A 23,521-nucleotide genomic window follows, 5' to 3' on the forward strand; every position below is an offset into this window, starting at 1 on the left:
TCGATAGCTGGGGTATGATCCGAGCCCAAGGGTAACATAACCATTCTGACCGACAACCAAGCGGTCATTAAGGTCTTGTACTTAGCGACGACATCCTCCAGGCTGGTGTGGCAATACAGAAATGCGCTAAACAGTCTGGGCGGCACACGGCGAGGCTCTGCTCTTGGCAGTCCTTTAGCGGGTAGGGCAGAATCTATTCGCACTACTTAGCAGCTGCGGACCTCAAATGTCGAAGGCTCACCACCTGTGCCAAGCCAATAGTCAATATTTGGCTCGCTTATAACAAAACCCGATCACGAGAGCTGCTGTACCAGACGCTTACAAATGCATACAAGATTACGGCGGTCTGTAGGGGGCACTGGCCCATAGAGGACCATACCGTCAGGCTCGGCGTACCCTACAATTCGCATTGATGAAGCTGCGGACAAAAGGAGGAAACCCTCAGGCACTTCCTATGTGATTGCCCAGCTCTAGCTAGAGTGGGGCTACGGACACTGGATAAACCAATCTATGGGTACCCCAGAGAGTTTTCTAGCCGCAGGATGAGAGAGCTGCTTTCCTCCGTGGATGCTATGAGCTGGTTCTGAATATCTGAGCCGGCTGGACTCTGCGACCTTGCTCTCATAACAGCAGTCACAGTCTTAGGAGTTTGTGACTTCAAAACGGCGCACCACAGTGCTAATTGAGCTCCTGTGAGCGGCCACTGATACCTACCATTCAAGAGCGAAACAAGTAGAACTCTGCCGGTACGGGTCAGGTAAATATGCTGGCTGAGGCAGCCTACCCCATCTTCGATCTTCAATTTTTTTAGACCTCTAGAAGGTTCCGAAACTGTGTCAATACCATCCGTTGAAAAAAAAGCAATCACTTTTTACTCACTATTTTTGATGGTATACCATTTGCAGCGACAATTGCTAACATTGTTCTGAACATGGAAATCGATGGTTCGACCAAAACAACGATGGTTTGATACACTAGTGATTTGAAAACCTCTCGACACCATCCAAATCAGGAGTATGACCGAGTGAAATGGCGAAGTCGATCAGGACCCCACGAACCCGCTCCTGAACGGAACAAAAGCTGATTAGAAAGGCGAAGAAATGATAATCCTAATAAATGCTTACGTATTCTTTGAAAACAAATTTGCGTACGTCAAAATTTCATTTATTACTACCCACCCTAGCTCTGGATTCACAATGACTAATAATCACACAGGATTCTCTTCAAGGTATTACAATAATCGTGCAATTCTCCTGATAAAGTTCTTTTTAGCTCTTCGTTTCATTACTGTTTTTACTAATCCAATCTTGCATCTCTTGCAACGTCTTCTCTTTAATGAATTTCTTTTCCTCCTCCGTATGTTTCATGATATGAACTGGAACGATGAAGGTAAGGATTAATATTTACAGTTTTCAAACACAAACTTACTTGCGAGGGCATTGTATGAAATGAAACCCATCTCACAAATTTCACAGACAAATGGCTTTTCACCCGTATGTATCCGCTCATGTGCTCGAAGAGATTTTTGCAATTTGAATCTTTTATTGCAGTACCTACACGCATGCGGTTTATCACCTGTAATTATTATAAAACAATGATTACCAAAGTATCAAACGCTAACATGAATTGAAGCTATTCCATGGCTGCCATAAAGAAATAGAATCATATTGCTGTGTAAGCTCTAAGGAATAGGGAAAAACAAAGCGGAACAATAACATAATTTTCTTTGTTTGACATCTGATTGGAAGAACTACTCATTTAAGTAAAAATCTACAGTGAAGCCCATGGTGTTTTACGTAGGCACCTGTCGTGAGACTTAATCCTACGGTCCTCTTAGGACACGGATTGATTTTGTGACCACAATCAGAGCCCCGCTGAGACAAGCAACAACGGTACCAGTCTATACCAAGTGCATGGCTTAGCATTCATACTGGTGGATGCAAGAATTACCTAAATCTCTACCGAACTATGGAGTACGGCACCCGTGTTGATACGCAACACCACGTCGAGGCCCGAAGGTCTCTTCTCGCTTGAGCATAACCACAACCACCATGAAACTCCCACTAGGGGGGCCAACCGCAAATAACCGAGCTGTCCTCACATACAACAAGAGTTCACCCGAAGTATGTGAGTCCAGGAGCTTTCCCGGTTCCCATGGTACCAGTATACCCCTGGTAAAGTTTCGTGACCAATTTGCCACTTCAGATGAGTCCCCGTGCAGACTCGGGTCTGATCGCCCTGATTAAGCCTTTGGAGCATTCGCCTACTGAATCACGGCCGGCAAACCAAAGTGATTACAACGTCTCCCGGAGTAAAAATCTACAGAAGGAATGTCGATTGGAATTCAATTTAGGTGTAGGTCTTCCATTGAATTTAAAGAAGCTGACTTTGTGAATGCGGAGTACAGTGGCTGACCCCTGTATTCTGCTCTCTAGAAAACACGACCTTTACTTAAAAACGATTACACTCAGTAACACGAAATATGCTGGAAAGCAACCGGGCACACAGGAACATCGATTTTCCCATAGAGATCGAAAAGGAAGGGTAGATACCATTCCTAGACTTAAAAATAATTCGGGAAAGAGGGGATTTTGAATTTGACATCTACAGAAGACCGACTCAGACACAACAAAATATCACATACAGCTCAAACCACGATTTCCACCATAAGATGGCGGCTTACAACTTTATGATTTACAGGATGGTCACAACACCGCTCAATGAGGGGCGAAGAAATAAAGAAATGAATTATATCCTGGAAACAGCCAAGAAAAACGGATACAACAGAAACCTCATCGAAAATCGGATCAAAAAGAAACTACGCCAAGCCTTAAGACAGCAATGTTCAACATTCTACCAGGAAGTGAACACAGATCTAGGCAATGGATAACACTAACCTACTCGAGTCGGACGCAGAACATCAAAAGGCGGCTACCTAAACGTGGATTCCGGGCCACCTCGACCAGCAGAAGATATCTGCTTAGGACTCGGTTACATCAGTCAAGGACAAAAAAGGGATTACGGAAAAAACGGCATTTATAAGATCTCCTGCCAGGACTACAACAAGATTTACGTAGGGCAAACAAAACGGCTAGTCCGCACCAGGGTGTTAGAACCCTTAAAGAAGGCCGCATCTGCTAAAAATAAGAATAACCCTTACATAAGGTCCGCGGATGCCAGACATATAATAGAGCAGGGACAACAAATGTCTTTGGACAACGCCAATATCTTGAAGTAGGTGTACGACGTTAGGAGAGTAGATTCCTATGAGAGTCTCCGCATCTCAAAAATTCGCCCCGAAAAAAGGTTTCCACCTTGGTAGAGCTTTTAGGAAGAACTAGGAGAAGAATAAAAACCTAATTAGAACAGCTATAAAAACCCAAATGGGGCAAAATTTTTCAGAAGATAAAGCACTGAAGAAGGTGTCAGTTGGTCCCCGAAATACGTATTTGTTTAAATTAGATACTTTTAGTCAAAAAAATGGGAAAATATCTTCCAAGGCAATCTGTCATGCTGGAAAGGTTGAAAATGTGAACCCACACGCATGCAGTGAATAACCCTGTTGTTGTTGAACTTCTCTTCATACATGCAAATCAGGGGTGAGCATTTTTCTTCGATGAATTTAAGTTTGTTGGTGTCACTTTAATCAAGGGAAACTATCAGCAAATCCGGAATAATCTCTTTAGGTATCCTCTACAATAGAGTTAATAGTAATATGTTACTATTTTTTTTTCTGGAAATCGAACGCAACCCCCCTTAAGTTCATTCTAAAATAATAAAACTTTCCCTAACATACGCTATGAAATGTATAGAACATCTTACTGGCAAGTTTTAGTAGTTCCAAGTTGCCTTTTTCCCGTAAATTTACTATAGCCTAAGGCACCACGTGTATCTAGAATGTCAGCATCCCATTAAAATGAATAGTCGAACAGTACGAATACACTACGGACTTTATGGAGGACCCAAAAATGGTCACATAAAAAAATCATAAAACCTTTTGTATCTGAAGCGCTGATTTCCACCTTGTTTTCAATTTTTTGTTTGCATATAAATAAAAGATTGATGAAGACGCTGATTCACCTCTGCCCAGGAAAGCCGCTCGCAGGTGTTAGATGCTCCCTTTTATACAATTTCTGTTTAGGAATTGAGAAGTCCTAAGTCCGCATTCATTTGATGTCGGACTGGAACAAATGAAAAGCAACTTGCTCCCATAAAGAGTAGGAGCCGAAAGTGTGTTCCTACTCGAAATTAAAGGGCACTCTCATAAAGCGACTGTCGGTGAGTCAGTAAAGCTGTGTGATGTTACCAGTCCAATGATAGTTCCCAAGAGTCGTATTTGTGCTCCCTCCGATCCTAGCCTCTTTATCTTGCCTTCTCTTTATGCGAGTTTATGCAAAGTCGGAGTAGCTAAAGTGCCAAACTCCAGGCCAACCGATTTTGGGAGCAGCAATTGCTTAAACTCCACAACATTTAAACACGTCCTGTTCAGCTTTGATAATTCTGAGAAACTATATATTTCTAAATTCATGTTTCCTAATTTATACAAAACTTAAATATGCTTAGTAGGCCTTTTGGTACTTTTAGGTACATATGAATGTACAGTATATGGGAGAAAATAGTACGTAATAAGCAATGATAATGTGGGTAAGTTTTACAGTATTTTACAGCTATGTCACTTGTCGATGGAGCTGGCGCTCCCCGAAATGCACCCAGACCATCTTAGTCTGTGCGGACTCCGGATCATTGGGGGTGTTGGCGAACACTGCTGATAAAATTCATGAAATGCATGCGCGCACCGTGGTCAGTGAAGTGTCGTGCGAAGCCACGAGCCAAACTGCTGAGCCCTGCCGAGGTGGCAGCCCTCGCGGCTACCGTCTCTAAACTAGGTCCCGAACTCGTTCGCGGTCCGTCACCCGAAATGGGTGATCGGGTAGTTATACGTCGGGGACCTCAGCGAGGAATTTGCTGGTACCAATGCATCTTTGCCAACAAAACAAATACGTTCACGGCTTCAAAAACTGAACTCGTTGGCGGCGGCTATCCAAAACACAGTTCCACGCCGCTTAGCAATATTCGACCCCTTGAGTAAGCGCGGTTACCTGATCGACACAGGCGCCGACGTCTCAGTTCTCCCGATATCGCGGAATCACAAACTGATCCTGCAACAACTCAAACTAGCGGCGGCAAATTCTTCAATCATATACACTTACGGCTACAGGCAAGTAGACGTAAGTCTGAAATTTCGACTAACGTTCTCATGGCGTTTCGTTGTAGCGGATATCAGTAGTCCCATATTAGAGGCAGACTTTCTAGGGCACTTTGGATTGCTAGTGGATCTGCAGAATAAGTCTCTTATAGATCCCGTAACTTCGCTCAGGTCTTCAGGTAAACTTGCCACCTGTTTTACTGTCAGTCTTTCGATCATTTTTGAAGAAGTAGTCGACCCTCGCATTCGCGCGCAGCACAACTATCAAAACTAGTCTCTCGCAGCCATCTAAGCATGATGTACATCACACCACATCCCCACTACTGGCTCCCCTAGCTTCTCGAAGATGCGTATTACCACCCCTGAAGCTCGTTGTTGCTGAGAAAAAATTCGAACATTTTTAAAGGAGGATATTTGCAGACCATCAAACAGCTGCTGCTCTTCTTCACTACACATAGTCCTAAAGTCCAACGGCGAATGGAGCCCATGTGGCGATTACAGACGTCTGAATGCTCAGACCATTCCAGACCGCTATCCCATACCACTCATCCACGACTTTGCACACCTCTGAAAAGGGACCATCAAATCCCTGTAGCTCCAGAATACATTCCGAAAACGCCAATATGCACGCCCTTCGAACTCTTCGAGTTCACACCGATGCCTTTTTGTCTGTGCAATGCGGCGTAAACTTTTCAGAGGTTGCAATCTGTCCTGCGAAACCTTAACTTTTGTTCCGTGTACTTGGATGATGTTTTAATCACCTTTTGTTCAGAGTCTGAGCATTTGGAACATCTCAAATGCATTTTTCAACATCCCCTTGAGGTCGATCTTGGGCTTAACGTTGAAAAATGCAAATTTCTTCAACAGCAGGTGAAATTTTTAGGCCACATGATTTTCCTTGAGGGATCCAGACAAGGTTCAGGCCATCGCAGACTTCCCGCAACCTAAAACAGTAAAGGATCTGTGAAGGTTTTTGAGCTTGTTAAACTTCTACCGTCGTTTCTTGCTCAAAGCCGCACAACATCAAGCGATCCTCAATGCCTTCTTGTCTGAACCCAAGACTAAAGACTGACGCTACACTCCTGTCATTTCCTCAAACAGTTGCACTCCTAGCCGTATTCGTCGATGCCTCAGACATCGCAGTAGGTACGCGTACATGGCAATAAAGTATTTCTGATACTCCCTAGAAGACGGACCGTTCACAGTGTTCACGGACCACACGCCTCTTACCTTCGCTTTTAAGCAGATGCCCAACAAAGCGTCCCCTCGCCAACTCCGGCACGTGAGCTTCATAAGCCAGTTTACTTCGGACATACAGCAAGGGTAATGTAGTTACAAACGATTTGTCACACGTTTCAGAGGTTAAAATCCCTGCCACGGTCGATTTTTCGGCAATCGCCGAGCCATAGACAGTGCTGGAGAGCCTCAAGGACAACTCCAAATACAAATTTTGGTAGTTTCCCGAACCAACCGCCGAAATAGTCTGCGAGATCTCTGAAAAGGGAACTAGGCCATATATTCCGGCCGCTTTTCGCAAGGAAGTATTCCATGCAGTACACGATATTGCGCACCAAAGCATTCGGACAACGAATCGGCTTGTCACTAATAAATATTTCTGGCCAACAATGAATAAGGTTGGGCCAGACAGTGCATCGCGTGCCAGAAGTTTAAAGTCACCAAGCATGTACAGAAAGAGGTAAGCTCATTCCCTCGGTCTACAAAGCGTTTTCACATGATCCACTTGGACATTATTGGCCCGTTGCAAGATTCGCATGGCTTCAAGTATTGCCTCACAATCATCGATATGCTCACATAGTGGCACATTGCGCTGAGGCACTTTGTCGTGAATGGATCCCACGCGTTGGAGTTCCGGCCGAAGTCATTACTGACCAGGGAATGCAGTTCGAGTCTACCCTGTTCTCCGAGTTGGTCAAACTCCTGGGCTTCAAATGCTACCGGACGACTGCGTACCATCCGCAATCCAATGGGATGATGGAACGCTGGCATATGACTTTAACGGCTGCTATGATGGCAAACGACGACTCTTCATGGTCGGAAGTCCTGCCTTTCGGTTTACTTGGCTTACTTAAAGTCCATCGTGAAGAGTTTGTCGCCAGCTCCGTCGGGACTCCTCAGTGATCCTATGTTCGACACTAGGTTAGCCCTTTCCACCACTGAGCTTTTGCGTTTTCCGGGACACCGTGGCAAGATTAAAATTACCCCGCCATCCCGTCATTCTTCGACGAGGGTTATCATCCCTAAGAACTTGGATGTCTGCACACACGTCTTGGTTCGCGTGGATACTTCCCGGAAGTCCTTGCAACTACCATATGAGGGTCCATGTGAAGTGTTGAACTTGGGAGAGTACTTCTTTAGGCTTGACGTCGACGGCAGGCCCATGAACGTCTTAGTGTCCAGATTACAGCCTTTAGTTTCCGGGGATGAGGCTTCGAGGAAAAGGGAGGAAAAGGAGTCGGGTTTATCACTGAAAGCCAATATCACCTGGAGATGGGGTAGTGTGGAGGCGAGAGCTAATTAACGATGATTCGTCCATGCTCCACACCAGTAAGCTGCTCCATGTTAAAGCCTATATTAGTGTAAAATTTGACGGGTCTAGGATGAACTTAAGGAGGGGGGATTCGCAGCAAATTTTAAAAATATATTAATATGCTATTATTAACTTTATTTTAGCAGATATCGCTATGGAGGATAGCTAGATAGGTAGCCTAGATGTTATATAAAGCATCATCATGATTTTTTTTTCATATTTTTCTAGTGAATAGTTTCTGAAAGTGTCTGGATAGCTGAGTGGATAGAGCACAAGGCTGTCGTACGGAAGGTCGTGTTTCGAATCTCACTGGTGGCAGTGGAGTTTGTAGCTCAGCTGTGAATAAGTACCTGATTCAAATCAGGGTAATAAGGGCGAGCGCAATGCTGGCCACATTGCCTCCTACAGGGTACTATAATCCTGTAGAGTACCGTTACGGTCTTGAATGAAGTGCTCTAACACACTTCAAGGCCGTGATGCAATTGGATTGTTTCGCCAATGATTATTATTCTTATATAGTTTCTGAAACAACACTCAGAACCATAGAGGGCGACAGGACGCAATGTTGTCTATGATTCTGAGTGTTGGCTAACTATAAAAGCGAATGAACGGCGTCTTGCGCTAATGGAGACGAAGATATTGCGTTGGACTAGTGGCTTGACACATTTTGATCACATCCGAAATGAGGGTATCCGCGATCGTTATGGGGTTGCACCGATCGTGGAAAAATTGTGAGAAAGGTTAAGCACCTCCCACTTGATTTTTTCCAGCGAACAAAATCAACTTTTTCTGTCTTTCTCGATATTCTGGTCGGTTCTCCGCAATCGCTCGGCTTAAATCTTTCATTTGTTGTTTGTAGCGAACGGCGTTCACAGTTTCGCGTTCAAAGTAGATCACACCGGTCTGGTCCCACCACACACACAGCATGACCTTCCGACCGTAACGATTTGGTCGTGCCGTCGATGTCGATGCTTCACCTGAACTCACCCACGATTTGTTGCGTTTAGGGTTCTCCAAGGCAATCCACTTTTCGTCGCCCGTAACAATTCGATGGAGAAAAGACTTTCTTTTATACCGTTGAAGCAGCATTTCACACGTCACTTTTCGGTTCTCCATTTGTCTCTCGTTCAGTTCATGCGCTACCCACTTTTCACACTTCTGAATTTTTCCCATGGCTCGCAGACGTTTCGAAATTGCTTGCTGTTGAACTTCTAACGTATCTGCAAGCTGTCGTTGCGTTTGCGTATTGTCTTCATCCAATAATGCCTGCAATTCGGCGTAACCAAACGATTTTCGCTTGCCAGAGAGTAGGGCGTCGTTCAGGTCGAAATCTCCATTTTTAAATTGTCGAAACCATGTTTCACACGTTCGAAGTGTTAATGCACCACCATAAACTTCCACAAGTGCACAGTGGCTCTCGGACACTTTTTTTCCTTGATTGAACATGAAAAGCAATGCATGGCGCATATCCTCGAAATTCGGTACGTACGTCGACATATTTGGCGCGCAATAGAAACTTGTTGGAGGAACTTTTTGGGGAAACGTCAACGCAGTTTAGACACTCGACAACAACTAAATAAAATGACACGTATGTGTGACCAACAGCGACACAAAACATAGAATGCCATCTCTCGAAAAAAAAACCGGAAATTAATTAGGAGTACACCTGATAAAAGCCTCGAGATTGCACCCAGATGAGGCATTCAATAGAGTCAAATGGCGAAACCGATCACGACGAGCCGACCCCGCTTGTGAACGAGACAAAGACTGAAGAAAAAGAAGAAGAGTTTCTGAAAAGGGTCCCTTAATTTAAGTAACCCTTTTATATCCTCCTCGCTCCCCCGATTCGCAATCAACTTTAAAACTAAGAGCTGATTCGGAAAGTACTAATCTAGACCTTTCATTTGACACCCCGCCTGACTATATTTGGTGAAAAAAATGTATACCTCCTTTTGCATATATAGGGACCCCCCTTATATTGCACATAGAACGATGTAACTTACTGCATGGGGTGTTCACAGTTCCCACTTTCCCACCAAATTGGTTGGTGGGGCAGTCAGGGGCCTAAACTTCCAACATGCTGACCTATTGTATGCCAATGGAAGCGATCGACCCCGCACCTGCATGGTAGTCTCCAAAGACTTCCAGGCAAACCTGGTTAACGACCTATGTGATGGCGACACCACATCGGCTAAGCTAACCGTAAAAAGTCAACAGGGAGATAAAGAGATACTATGGTGCTCTGCATATTTCCCCTACGACGCAGAAGACGTTCCCAGTGGAACATTCATCAGAGCTATCCAATATGCCAAAAGTAGAGGCATGGGGGTAATAGCAGGATGTGATGTCAACGCTCACCACATATGCTGGGGAAGTTCGAACATCAATGCAAGAGGATCGAGAGTACTGGAGTATCTAGTAGGAACCGATTTGCAAATCCTTAATTTGGGTATTGAACCCACTTTGTTCAACGTGATCAGGCGAGAGGTCATTGACATCACGGTGGCATCTCCTGACATCGCCGCTCTGGTCGGAGAGTGGAGAGTATCAAACGATATCACATTCTCGGATCGCAGACACATTGACTTCGTTATGGGCATGGATCCACCTCCACCCGCTCCATTTCGGAATCCCAGAAAGACAGATTGGGTAATGTATCAAACAGAATTGAGCGCCCGAGTCACGATCCCTGGGAAGCGCATCAAATCCATTGCTGGAATTGAGAAGGCAACCCAGATGATCACAACTAGCATGAGAGAAGCTTTCGAAGAAAGCTGCCCACTCAAGATGCCAAAGAAGGGTAAAACACCATGGTGGAACTCGGATTTGGCAAAACAGAGGAGAAGGACAAGGATGTTCCTTAATCGTGCTCTGAAGGGTGAATCAGGTAAATAATCATCTTGGAGACGCTTTTGCGAGGAAACTAACTCTCTTGAGGCAACCTCAAAGCTGAAGCGGATTCTGGTCAAAGAACGTAGCCAGAAACTGGGTTATGCACGTGTACAGAATGGGAAGTACACAGAAAGCGATGATGAAACGGCAAATCATTTGCTTGAAGTACACTTCCCAGGCAGCATCCAAAATCTAATCTCGGGGCCAACAGCCCTCAACCGAGAGACTGGAATCTGACATGCAAAGTAGTATCACTGGACCGAGTGAAATGGGCATTTAACTCGTTCCATAGATACAAGTCTGCAGGTCCGGATGGCATCATCCCTGCGCTAGTAATAGAAGGAATGGATGCTCTGGGTCTACACATTCGGAATATATATCGTGCATGTCTAGCACATGCTTATATTCCAATTAAATGGCGGGATGTGAAGGTGTTGTTCATTGCCAAACCAGGAAAACCCACCTATACAGACGCAAAAAGCTTTCGACCGATCAGCCTAACGTCCTTTCTGCTAAAAGGACTAGAAAGACTAGTAGATCGGTTCATAAGGGATACACACATTCCTAAGTGGCCACTTCACCATAGGCAACACGCCTACCAGAAAGGCAAATCCACGGAGACAGCACTCCATGAACTTACGGCAAAATTTAAAAAGGCGATGTCCGAAAAAGAATACGCCTTAGGCGCATTCATGGACATCGAAGGTGCCTTCAATTATGCCTCATTTGCGGCAATTTGTGATGCGGCAAGACAGCATGGAATCGAACCGCTGCTAATCAGTTGAATATTTCACATGCTAGAGTGTAGAAAAATCCACATATCGGTCGGCCAGAAGTCTATTGAAGCAGGATGTCTCAGGAGCTGCCCACAGGGAGGGGTTCTCTCTCCACTGTTATGGCTCTTGGTGATAGATACCCTGCTGTGGCTCCTGGAGGACAAAAAAGTCTTCGCGCAAGCATTTGCGGACGACCTACCCGTAATAATTACCGGCAAGTTTGCGGACACAGTATGTGACCGCTTGAATGCAACTCTGCATGTAATCCACAGCTGGTGTCTCCGCAATGGACTCACGGTGAACGCTAGAAAGGCTGGACTAGTTATGTTCACTAGGAACGTCAGGTGGGGCAGCTATACGATACCCACCTTAGCAGGGGCGGAAATTCAGCTGGCACAAATAGTCAAGTACTTAGCAGTACATTTCGACTCCAAGTTAACGTGGAAGCATCATATCCAGGAACAATATCAGAAATCCTGCAGATTGCTCTGGTGCTGTAGGAATGCGATAGGTAAGACCTGGGGACTTTCACCTAAACGGAAATACTGGATGTATACATCCATAATAAAACCCATTTTGATGTATGCATGCATCGTCTGGTGGCCAAGACTAAACTTTGCTAACAGCAGAAAGCTGCTAACGCAGATTCAGAGACTTGGTTGCCTAAGTATTACTGGAGCACTAAGTATTACTGGAGTACTACGCCGACTGCGGCACTTGAAGCTATCCTAAATTTACCCCCCATTCACTTGGAGGTGAAACGGAAAGCGGCCAACGACGCATATAGATTCGATACCATTGGGGCGTGGAAAGGCAGCCAATCCAACGGGCATGCGTCTATCTGGAAATTCCTTGAAAAACATCCGGTAGCCCTGATGCTGACCAATCATATGGTTTCCAGATTCGTCTTTGAAAAGACATACAGTGTCGTAATCACCGAAAGAGAAGAATGGTCGACAAGTGGCCATGAGTCTTTTCAGATTACAGACCTAATAATCTTCACCGACGGGTCAGTCACGGAGGATGGATCGGGTGCAGGTGTGTTCTCGGAGAATCCGATTATAGAACTGGTCCGACCTCTCGGAAAAATGACGACCATATTCCAGGCGGAGATATATGCCATTTCATTGGCAGCAGAAGAATGTCTGCGACAAAAATGGAGGGGTCGCACCATTCGTATCTGTTTCGACAGTCGGGCGGCATTATCAGCACTAAATGGCAACAACATATCAACCCAGTTGGTGTGGAGTTGTCATCACGTGCTGCTGAAGCTTGGCCGACTGAACGAAACATTCCTGATGTGGGTGCCGGGGCACTCTAACATCGCCGGTAATGAGGAGGCTGACAGATTGGCTCGCCGAGGGTCTGGATCCACAATGGTGGGGCCAGAACCACCTCTTGGAATCCGACCATCTACTGTCAGGTCTACTCTGAAGGGTGAAATTGCAAGGATTCACGCAACCCAATGGAGAAATTTGGACTCTTGCCGGCAAGCGAAAATCCTTGTGAAGGAGCCTAGGGCCACTAGAGCGGCATTTTTGTTGTCCCTTAAGAAGTGGGACATGAAAACCCTAGTAGGGCTTTTGACGGGACACTGCCCCTTAAACTACCTTATGGAAAAGATTGGGGTAGTGGTTTCGGCTATGTGCAGCCAATGTGAGGAGGAGGAGGAGACGGCCCTGCACTTTTTATGCAGCTGCCCGGCATCCTCAAATCTCAGACGAAGACACCTTGGCAAGGTTTTCTTCAATGAGGAATCCGCACACTCTCTGCCTCTTGAGAATGTTCTCAGATTCGCTAAAGCCTGCGAACACCGTAGGCGGGAAGCTATTGAATAGGCAACTTAGGGGGATAGTACAATCGGCCTAATAATGGCCTGAGTGCTTGGAGCTGCGGCTCCCCCCCAGTTAACTAAACTAACTAACTAACTTCCCACCAAATTTTTTGTCAATCGGTGCAATCGTTTCTGCGAAAAGTGCGTATGAAAGACGGACAGACAGGCAACAACAAAACCTTAAAAAACAATATTGAAAGTAAAATTTCTTACCTGTATGACTTTTCATGTGAATATTTCGATCACCAATTTGGGAAAACGTCTTGTCACATAAATTACATGCATACGGCTTCTTTTTTAAGTGTACCCCATTCACATGGATTCGCAAATGTTCAGCGCGTTTGAATGTATTACCGCACATCTTACAAACATGCTTCCTCTCCTCCGAATGGCATTTTAAATGAGATGTTAAAGACGATGGCAGCTTAAAGCTTCTCGAGCAAATTTGGCAAACATATAAATGTTGATTGAGACTTTGTTGGTCATCAGACGATTCTAAAGATTCAGCAGAATGATTTTCCATGCTAGATTCTTTTGTTGATGATCCTTCTGTCCTAATTTTTTGTTTTTTATTTGGTCCGGACCGACCATTATGTGACGAATACTTATGATATTTCAATTGATGCGATTGAACGAACGCTTTGTCGCATAAATCACATTTATAAGGCCTTTCACCGGTATGAGTCCGTTGGTGAGCAGTTAATGTTGACTTTTGAATAAAGTTTTTACCGCAGATTTCACACTGATATGGACGAATATTGTTGTGATGCCGCATATGCATGACGAATGCAGTTCTTTGAACAAAATCTGGAAGAGAAAAGAAAGCAAACCTCAATTTAATGCTTATAAACTATACAATAGGGTTCTTACTTTTGCCACAAATATCGCACTCATACGGTCGTTCACCACTATGCACCCGTAAATGTATCTTGAAGTTCGATTCCTGTTTAAAATCTATAAAATATATGTTAGTGTCGTAAAAGATCGACCATCCAATTATTTGACCTACTTTTACCGCAAATGTTACACAGAAATGGACGCAATCCAGTATGTGTCCTTTCATGATTCGTCAAATGGTGAAGTTGCATAAACGACCTATCGCAGTACGTGCATTTGTATTTCTTTATAGGATTATGAGAGCGCATGTGATAGTTATACTTCATCGTATTCGTAAATGTTTTACAACAAACCGAACATTCATGTTTGCCAGTCTCATGTACTGCCCGTTTGTGTTTCGCTACGTAAATTTTGCTCTTAAATCCTTGGTTGCAAATATCACATCTATGCGTATCAAGCTCATTATGTGACTGCAAATGTGAATTTCGATTTGAAGCGTTATTGAACTTACGATTACAGATCGGGCAAACAAATGATCGATTTTTCGGCAAACACGATTCTAAATGGGATTCGAGACTTGATGATGACTCGAAACTTTTGTTGCAAAAACAGCATATTAGAGTATTTGATGAGCTAGTGTTGGTAATTAAATGAGTAACTATTTTTTCGGGCGTTGAATTTTCAATGACTTCTATATAATTTGGGATTTCGTTTACCGTTGTGTCTTCTTCTGTCGGTATAATTATGAATTCATCCATTGAAGTATCCTCTGATTCCTGGAGATTTCCCGTCACAGACTGAAAATTATATAAATAAATAAAAATTGTTGTAATATATAGGCTTGAAACGTGAAAACGTAAAAGACATTGGCTTAGTGACCGTGAAGGTTAGCCTGAAAATAATAAAGCACGCCTCTGCGCTAGCTAGGCTTGAGAATGCGCTTTTATCCCCCATGTGTCATTTGTACAAAATCAACGTTATACCGATGGGTGGATCCGCACCGGATCTAAAAATGACACAACGAACAAGGGAATTCGCGACAGTCTAACGAAGTAAACCTAAACGTGAGCCAAAAAATGAAACCTGCTGTTATCGGCTTTGAAAACATAAGCGAACGGCTATGCACTCTGCGCTTGCGAGGCTAATTTAGAAATATAAGCCTCATTAACGGTCACGCCCCTGCAGAGGAGACTGCAGTGTCGGAGAAGGATACTTTTACGAAGCAGTAGAACGAACCCTCGAAACATGTCCCAGATCTGATATCAAAATCATACTTGGAGATTTTAACAGCCAAGTAGGGACGGAGCCCCTATTCAGGCATTACGTTCGCTCTCATAGCTTACATTAAAATACAAATAATAACGAATTGCGGAATATCCAATTAGCAGTGTGACATGGAATGATTGTTGGAAGTACCTGGTTTACGCGGAAAGCTGTCCACAAGCACGTCTCCAGACAGGGCCACTTTTTGACCACCACTAAATTGACTACGTGTTGATCGAATGCCGCCACCTCTCAGCCTTGATGAATGTCAGAACATATAAGGGTGCCAATATAGACTCGGATCACTATCTCGTTGGCAACTCCGCCATGCTATTAACATAGTATGCTGGTCCCAAGCCACCTCAATCGACGCGGCAAGACGGGCCCCGGTCCTGTCGAGAAATGGACAAGGGTTCTTGGCGCATGGACGGCGCCAGGACGTAAGCAAGTTAGTCCGAACAAAACAAATACGTGTCTGCACGCTCAATGTTGGTAATCTAACTGGAAATACGGAGGAACTCGCAAGAGCCCTTCGGAAAAGGCGCATTGATATCTGCGCTCTGCAAGAAACCCGATGGTCTGGTGCCAAAAGCTGCGACATTGAACGCAAACGCAGTAAAAATTGCTATAAACTTCTCTATTTTGGTAACCCACACACTCAATATGGTATTGGCACTCAAGTTGGTTGTTGGCAACCAAATGAAAGACACGATCCACAAAGCGGCCTCTGCAACCCTCGGGGTCACCAAGCCGGGTAAGTGGTACATCAACCGAGATACTTGGCTTTGGAATGATGATGTTGAAATGAAAGTCCGTGAAAAGAAACGCGTCTACCACAAATTTCTCGACGATAAAACACCTGCTAATTGGCAAATCTATAAAAATGCCAACCGGAAAGCAAAGAAATTGGTCGCTGTCACCCGAACGAATCATTACAAAAATCTTTACGAACTGGACATTTGGGATGGTGAGAGAGATCTGTATCGACTTGCTAAAAGCCGTAACGAACGTACACAGGATATCGAACACTTCTGTTGCGTTAATGACAACCGTCGAACCGCAACGGATATGTGGCGAGAATACTTCGAGCAGATTTCAACTGAAGAATTTGCTCAACCCCCACTTCCACAATCATTGCCGACATTTGGACCAGTTCCACCTGTCAGTGCAACTGGTGCTCGGAGGTGGCGGTGAGGAAGACGGAGTGGCAACCCTGTCGGCCAAACCAAAACCAAGTGGCCGAGGAACCTTCATAGTGGTGGCACCGGAAGACGCTATACTCACTTTGGTTTGCCGGCCGTAATGCAGTAGGCGAATGCTCCAAAGGCCTAATTAGGGCGATCAGCAAATACACGGGGACTCATCTGAAGGGGTGATTGGCCACGAAACCTTACCAGGGGTATACCGGTACCATGGGAACCGGGATAGCTCCTGGACTCTCATACTTCGGGTGAACTCCCGTTGTATGTGAGTACAGCTCGGTTATTTGCGGTAGGCCCCCTAGTGGGAGTTTCATGGTGGCTGTGGTTATGCTCAAGCGAGAAGAGACCTTCGGGCCTCGGCGTGGTGTTGCGTTTCAACACGGGTGCCCTACTCCATAGTTCGGTAGAGATTTAGGTATGTCTTGCATCCACCAGTATGAATGCTAAGCCATGCACTTGGTATAGACTGGTACCGCTGTTGCTTGTCTCATCGGGGCTCTGATTGTGGTCACAAAATCAATCCGTGTCTTAAGAAGACCGTGAGATTAAGTCCACTGGACGGGTGCTCACGTTAACCCACAGAGACTTAACTGTCAGCGCAACTGAAGTCGAGGAGGCAATAAAACGAATGAAATCGGGGAAAGCCGCAGGACCTGACGACATCGCATCTGAGCTCTGAAAAGCGAAGAGCTGAGACCCAACACTGTGGCTCAGTGAATTCTTTAATCGGGTTATTCAGGAAGGGAGAACACCATCTGACTGGCAAGAAAGTACCACTGCATCGATCGTGGAAAAGTTGCGAGAGAGGCGCCTTCAATGGTATGGTCACGCAATTCGTGCTAACGAGAATTCACTTGCCAAGATTGGTCTGAACATCGAAGTCGATGGTAAACGACCAAAAACAACGGTGGCCTGATACGCTGGATGGGGATTTAAAAGCCTCAAGATTGCACCCAGATCAGGCATTCGATAAAGCCAAATGGCGTAACCGATCACGACGAGCCGACTCCGCTTGTGAACGGGACAAAGGCTGGAGAAAAAGAAGAAGAACGTATTCGAACGGACGAAAACTGATCTGGAAAACGCCCAGGGGCGAACAGGGACTACTATGTCCAATGCATCATCCAAACTCGACCGTGGAGCAATGAACCTGCCTCGTGACATCGGAGGTAGGGGCTTGATTAACGTGGCGGGACAACATCATCGCCAAGTCGACTAACTACGCGCTTACTTTTACAGCAAGGAGCAAACGAGTTCCTTGCATGCGGCTGTCTGTAAGACAGACTGTGGACTAACTCCACTTAATTTGAAGGATCAATCTTTCTATCCTCTGAGTGGAGTGAAGTCAGACCAAGAGCGGATCAATAAATGGAAGTCGAAGACAATGCACGGTAAACACGTGAATTGTCTTTGGCAGCCATTTGCCGATTTGCATTTGTCAAACCGATTGCTGTGTGCTGAGACGGATGTGTGCCATTCAGGACGGCGTGGTCGCGACCCGAACTTATAAAAAACAGGTGGAGAACGCCCAGTCCAGAATGTGTATTTCGGCGTTAGAAACGTTCGAGCATCTCATTTCTGGCTGCACTGTTATGGCACCGGTGCTATAAACGAACAGGCTGTATGTAAGGTCATCCATCAAAACCAGTACTGAACCTGAATGCTTGGAATTTAGTGCTAGTATTAGATAAAATCCGACATCTGCCGAGGTTGGGACAACTCGGAAAATAATTATAATCGTTGGCGCAACAATACAATTGGATCAGGGCCTTGAAGTGTGTTAGAGCACTTCATTCAAGAATGTAACGGTACACCACCCTGCAGGAGGCAATGTGGTCAGCATTGCGCGGGTCAAGATTAAGCAAAAGAAAAAATATCACGATCCGTACATAACGGCGGCTGGATGATGACTGTTTCTTCTTATTCAATTTTTTTATAGTGAACCATCCCTAAATGGAAGCTTCCTTTCGATTATATTTAGCACAGAACATTGTCACTAACAGAACTTAATAAAGCCAAATTACTCACCTCCTCCCTTTCACATATTTGAATCGATTCATTGGGCTCTTCTAACTTAATCGTTCCATCTAAACTTTCAACCTCAACCAGTTCATGCTCATATATTTCGTAAATACACTCTTCCTCGTTCTTGTTTTCCAACTTCTTCTTTGTATCAGGATCCTTTGAAGAAGCTTAGTTAATATAATAATAAGAGCAGAGAGTAACGACTTACAGTCTCCTCCGACTTGACGGTCAGGGATTCGAGTGAATCTTCCTCATTTGACCTAGGCTTAAGGTCGACCCGGGTAAAGTATGTTACTAACTTCTTCTGCACTTCCACGCATTGCTTCCTAAACTGATTGATAGATGAGAATGCTTCACGGCATTTCGAGCAGATTTGTTGTGGGAGACCATCATCTCTGGTTATCTGATAAATGCGGAATAACCTGTAGAAAGAACGAATTCTGAAGTTGATATCGTACTTACCCCCAATTGGAAAGAGTCTAACTCCACAAGAACATTGTTTGGAGCCACCTTCAAAGAATTTGTGGGTGTAAACAAGGCCATATATCCTTTACGTTCGACGTTGACTTCTAGGCATGTACGGCAGGTAGTCAACAAGTCCACATCAACGTCTTTAGACATTACAATGGGATTATTCGTCTGCTAATCTAGGAAACATAAACTACCAACGACTGCTCCTGTTAGACGGGATGTTTTCTGGAGAGGTGACAAGACCCTTAAGTCAATCAAACAGCTGTATGTCAAACAGATTTTGGCCGGCGACAAGAACGAACCGCTGCAAACAAGCTCACTAATAAGAACTAAACTCCGTTAGAAAACGAAAGCAATACAGACGACATTCACTGTGAATGGCAAAGTTTGATCAGCGGGAAACACATCGAAATCGCTAAGTAATCTTGAAGCGTGTTAGAGCATTTCATTCAATACCGTAACGATACAATACAATACGCGATAGGATGCAATGTGGTCAGCATTGCGCCCGCCCGAGATTATTACCCTGATTTGACTCAGGTACTCATTCACAACTGAGTCGATTGGTATCCGATATGCAGTCACGACACAAAGCCATCCGGTATTACTGGTGATAAATATGGGCGCTGCACACAATCCAACTCAGAGAAATACAGAAACGGAAATTCGAGAAATTTTCACCGTCACCAAGAATTAAAGATCAGCCGTTCATAGTCAAAAATTTGTTTAATCAAACCATTGACAGCCGTGAAAGCTGTATCAAAAGGATACAATTTCGCCATTGCACCAACTAAAATTCCTGAAGAAGAAATAATCAACTAGTTCGAATCAACAATCAAAAATTTTATCCCGAAGAATTCAATTTAGTTTGGTTCAAATACGTTGACGATATCTTCTTAATCTGGCCAAACTTCAGGGATTTCTGGTATACTTAAACGGGTTGCATCCAAACATGGCCAAAGAATAAAAAAGGAAACTACGCTTTCTTGACGTGTTGGTTTGTAGTTAAGAATCCAGACAACTCACTAGGACATAATATATACAGGAAACCAACGCATACCAACAGAGATCTACATTCAACATCACATCACCATCCATTTCAAATACAATCGGTCCTCAATTCTGCCATCTACAGAAGTGTAAACACTGCAGACAAGGTGCATCTACACCAGGAATTGAAAACGGTAAAGCAAGCAAGCAATCGTATTATTAAAAAAACTACTCCCCTCGTTACCGTGCAGAAAAAGCACAACGGAATAAATCGGGAGAATCCTTAAAAACACAAAATCCACATCGTCTTCAAGCTTCCGACAAAAGTAGTAAAAACGCTGAAAATCGTGCCTTCGTTTGATCCATTTAGAGACATCTGAAATGATCCTGTGTGTCCAGCGTACTTTAGGTGAATCATCCCATCTCTTTTGCCATTCCAAAATAAATTCACTGCCTGCCAATTGCCGATAATAGATACAGAACTCGCCGATTGCATATGATGGGTCATAGAGGCGTCGACCCTCGTTCGCCAAGATGTCGATGAGGACCATGACTGTTACTACACGGACTGTTTCGTCTGATGTACGGTAAGCGCAAGACGTCCGCAATGCACTCAACCGGTATGGGGCTGCGATTTTTCTTCTATTTGTTTCCAACTTCAAAGACGGTGCCTAGACCGGAGCTGCATAAAGTAAGATGGAGCTGACAACTCTCGAGATCATGAATCGACGGCTTTGCCTAGGACCACCTATATTTAGTAACATTCTTACCAACAATGTAACCATTTCGGAAGCTTTGGCTCCTAAATTTTCAAAATGGGACTTGAATTTCAGCCTTTGGTCAACCATGACTCCTAGATATTTAAGCGTTAGTTGCGACTGTATAATGTGTTCACCAAACCTGATCTTTATCGATGTTTGCTTCTTTCGCTTGGTGATCAAAACTACCTCGATTTTATGCTCTGCGAGCGTCAGATCAGCTTTCTCTAGCCAAGATCTGATGTCAACAATTGTCTCGTTTGTGAGTACCTCGATCTCATAAAATATCTAGTGCTACGATAGTCACTCCGATGTCGTCTACGTCTACCCCTTTGGGTAGTTGCAACTTTAAAATTCCGTCATACATTATTATCCACAGGGGAGGACCGAGGACTGATCCTTGTGGAACCCCGCAGGTTGCTTTATACGTCTTAGGTCCATCGTCCGAATCGTAACACAACGTCCTCTCCCGGAGAAATTGCATGAATTTGTGCACCAGGTATAGATCTTGCCTTTCGGAATCCAAACTGCCTGTCTGAGAAACCCTCCTCTTCTGTGATTGGCACAACCCTATTGAAGATGACCCGTTCGAAAAGTTTGGTGTTTAGCAGGTATATAGGCCTATAAGACAAAGAATCACCCAAAGGTTTATTTGGCTTCGGGATTAGCACAAGCTGTTATTTCCTCCAGTTTTCCGGGAAAATCCCATATATGAGGCACGTCGTAAATATTTCAGCGAACCACCTTGGAACTGTTTCGACGACACTGTCAGTCCTTTATTCGGAAATGCCGTCTAAACTTGGGGCTTTATTTTCGGCAATCATCTTCATGGGATCCAGGACTTCTTCAGTGGTAACCTCGGGAATTTCATCATGATCTATCTGGGCAGTGGGAAGGTTCGAGAGTGCTAATGATATCCCGCAGCAAATCAGGATTGGTGATCGGCGGTGAGCGCTTACCCTTGATTGATGCCATAACTGCCTTGTATGTACCTTCCCATGGATTGAAGTCCGCTTCCTTGTATAACCTCTTGAAGTGTTCAGTTTTACTTCTAGATATGGCTGCTCGCCGTTCTTTTCACGCCTTCTAATATCGGTTGTGCAACTCATCAGACTCAGGCCGGTCTCTGCTACGTTGGCTGTGTCTTCTGGTTTAAGGCACGAGTTCTTCGATTTCGGCATTCCACCAGGAGTTTTGCATTCGTTTCTTGAGTACCGTGCGACGGGGCATGGAAGCGTCACACACTTTTTGTATCTTTTCAAGAACTTGCCTCACCTTTTCTTGTGCATTTCCCACTAGCATCGATTCCTCGAATATTTCCTTATCAAGTTTTTTGGATGTCCAACCCGCTACTGCAGTTTTCTTCGCTTTGCTGCTGTCCTACGCTCCATCTGGAAGATGATAGCCTGATGGTCACTATGCGTATACTCCGCGCTCACCTGCCATTGGAGATCCTTAGATAATGTATCGCTAATAAACGTAAAGTCTATCACTGATCCCATATTCCGTCTACGAAAAGTATTAACGCCGCTAGTATTTGCCAGAACGACATTCAGACGTGAAAATACTTCGATCAATATGCGGTCTTGTTTCGTGACTACTCCAATCTTTGCCCCAAGCGTTAAAAACGCCAGCTATTATTATTGGGTTGCGGCAGTTTGCTTCGGAAGCTAAATTTCCCACCATCAGTACGAATTCATCTAGCGTGAGGCTAAGCGCAGCGTAGCAGCTGAATATGTGAATGCCGCCTACCTTAGTTCGTGTGAATCCGTCTTCTGCCCTATTGCTCGTGTTTTCAATTCCTCGGTTTCCGCAAATCCAGATTGTCACTTCTGTCTGATACAAAGATACCACTGTGGATATCTTTGTAATATTCGCATATAATGGCAACGTCAATTTCTTTTTCAAGCACGCTTTGAGAGAGCAGTTCCTGAGCTGCCTAGCAATGGTTTAAATTCAGCTGTAGGAACTTCATTTACAGAAAGCTGAAATCGCCTTCTTAAATGCCGGACATCTGCAACTGCTTGTGATATGGTCGATGTTACCCTCCTGTGTTTCTCTCCATAGCAGGCATTTGGGGTTCCCATTGCATTCTTTGGCAATATGACCTTCTTCTCCGCATCTTCGGCATAACTTTGACCTATCGTAATTGCTTGAACAGTTCTCGAAATGTTTCCAAATTCCAGACTTCTGTTTCAAATTAATGAAAAAAAAAAAACGAAAATAATATTTATAAATTCAAATTAAAAAAATAGATATATATAACTTATGTCGTGGGTCCCACACCATTTGTATTTCTGTTTCAAGCAAAGATTAGCCGCACTACGTTCGGTAACGACCGCAGCACGTACCGTAATGAGATTACTTAAAAAATTACTAAAGCAAAAATGCCTACGTCCATTTGGACCCCATGACTCCAGTTAAGGTTTAAAAAGCGGTACATTTAGCAGTTGTCTTCTAGATGTGCACAACAATAGAGGGGTGGACATCGGCCTCCAAATGGATCACCATCTGATGGTCGCTTCTTCTTGTAGGGTTTGAGAGCTTCAAGCCCTCAAGTTCAAGATCGACCGTTTTTTTGTGATCGTGGTGTCGCTCGACCGCTGTGGGTTAGGGCAAACGTGATGCGCTCGTGCTCCGATATCCCGATAAGTACAAAGTAGTCTGCGCCGGGATAAAAAGAAGTTTGTTAATACTCTGGTGAGGGAAACGAAAGTTC

General features: G+C 44.4%; 1 protein-coding gene across 3 annotated transcripts; it reads right to left on the minus strand.

Moving 5' to 3' along the window:
• Nucleotides 1-1,133: 1,133 nt before the first annotated feature.
• LOC119660367 (zinc finger protein 260-like) lies at nt 1,134-19,286 on the minus strand. Of its 3 annotated transcripts, XM_038068878.1 has the most exons (9): nt 19,046-19,286; nt 18,792-18,986; nt 18,587-18,739; nt 14,810-14,890; nt 14,266-14,563; nt 14,127-14,210; nt 13,470-14,063; nt 1,429-1,575; nt 1,134-1,375 (listed from the first exon to the last, which is right to left on the minus strand). In XM_038068878.1, exons 1-9 carry the CDS (start codon nt 19,202-19,204, stop codon nt 1,269-1,271), a joined length of 1,818 nt encoding a protein of 605 aa, XP_037924806.1. In that variant the 5' UTR covers nt 19,205-19,286; the 3' UTR covers nt 1,134-1,268. The 3 variants fall into 3 exon arrangements, with proteins under 3 accessions (XP_037924806.1, XP_037924805.1, XP_037924804.1); XM_038068877.1 differs by having other exon boundaries at nt 14,272-14,890; XM_038068876.1 differs by having other exon boundaries at nt 14,266-14,890.
• Nucleotides 19,287-23,521: the final 4,235 nt, after the last annotated feature.

The sequence above is a fragment of the Hermetia illucens genome, chromosome 6 (genome assembly GCF_905115235.1).
Source record: "Hermetia illucens chromosome 6, iHerIll2.2.curated.20191125, whole genome shotgun sequence".
Taxonomy (NCBI): Eukaryota; Metazoa; Arthropoda; class Insecta; order Diptera; family Stratiomyidae; genus Hermetia; species Hermetia illucens.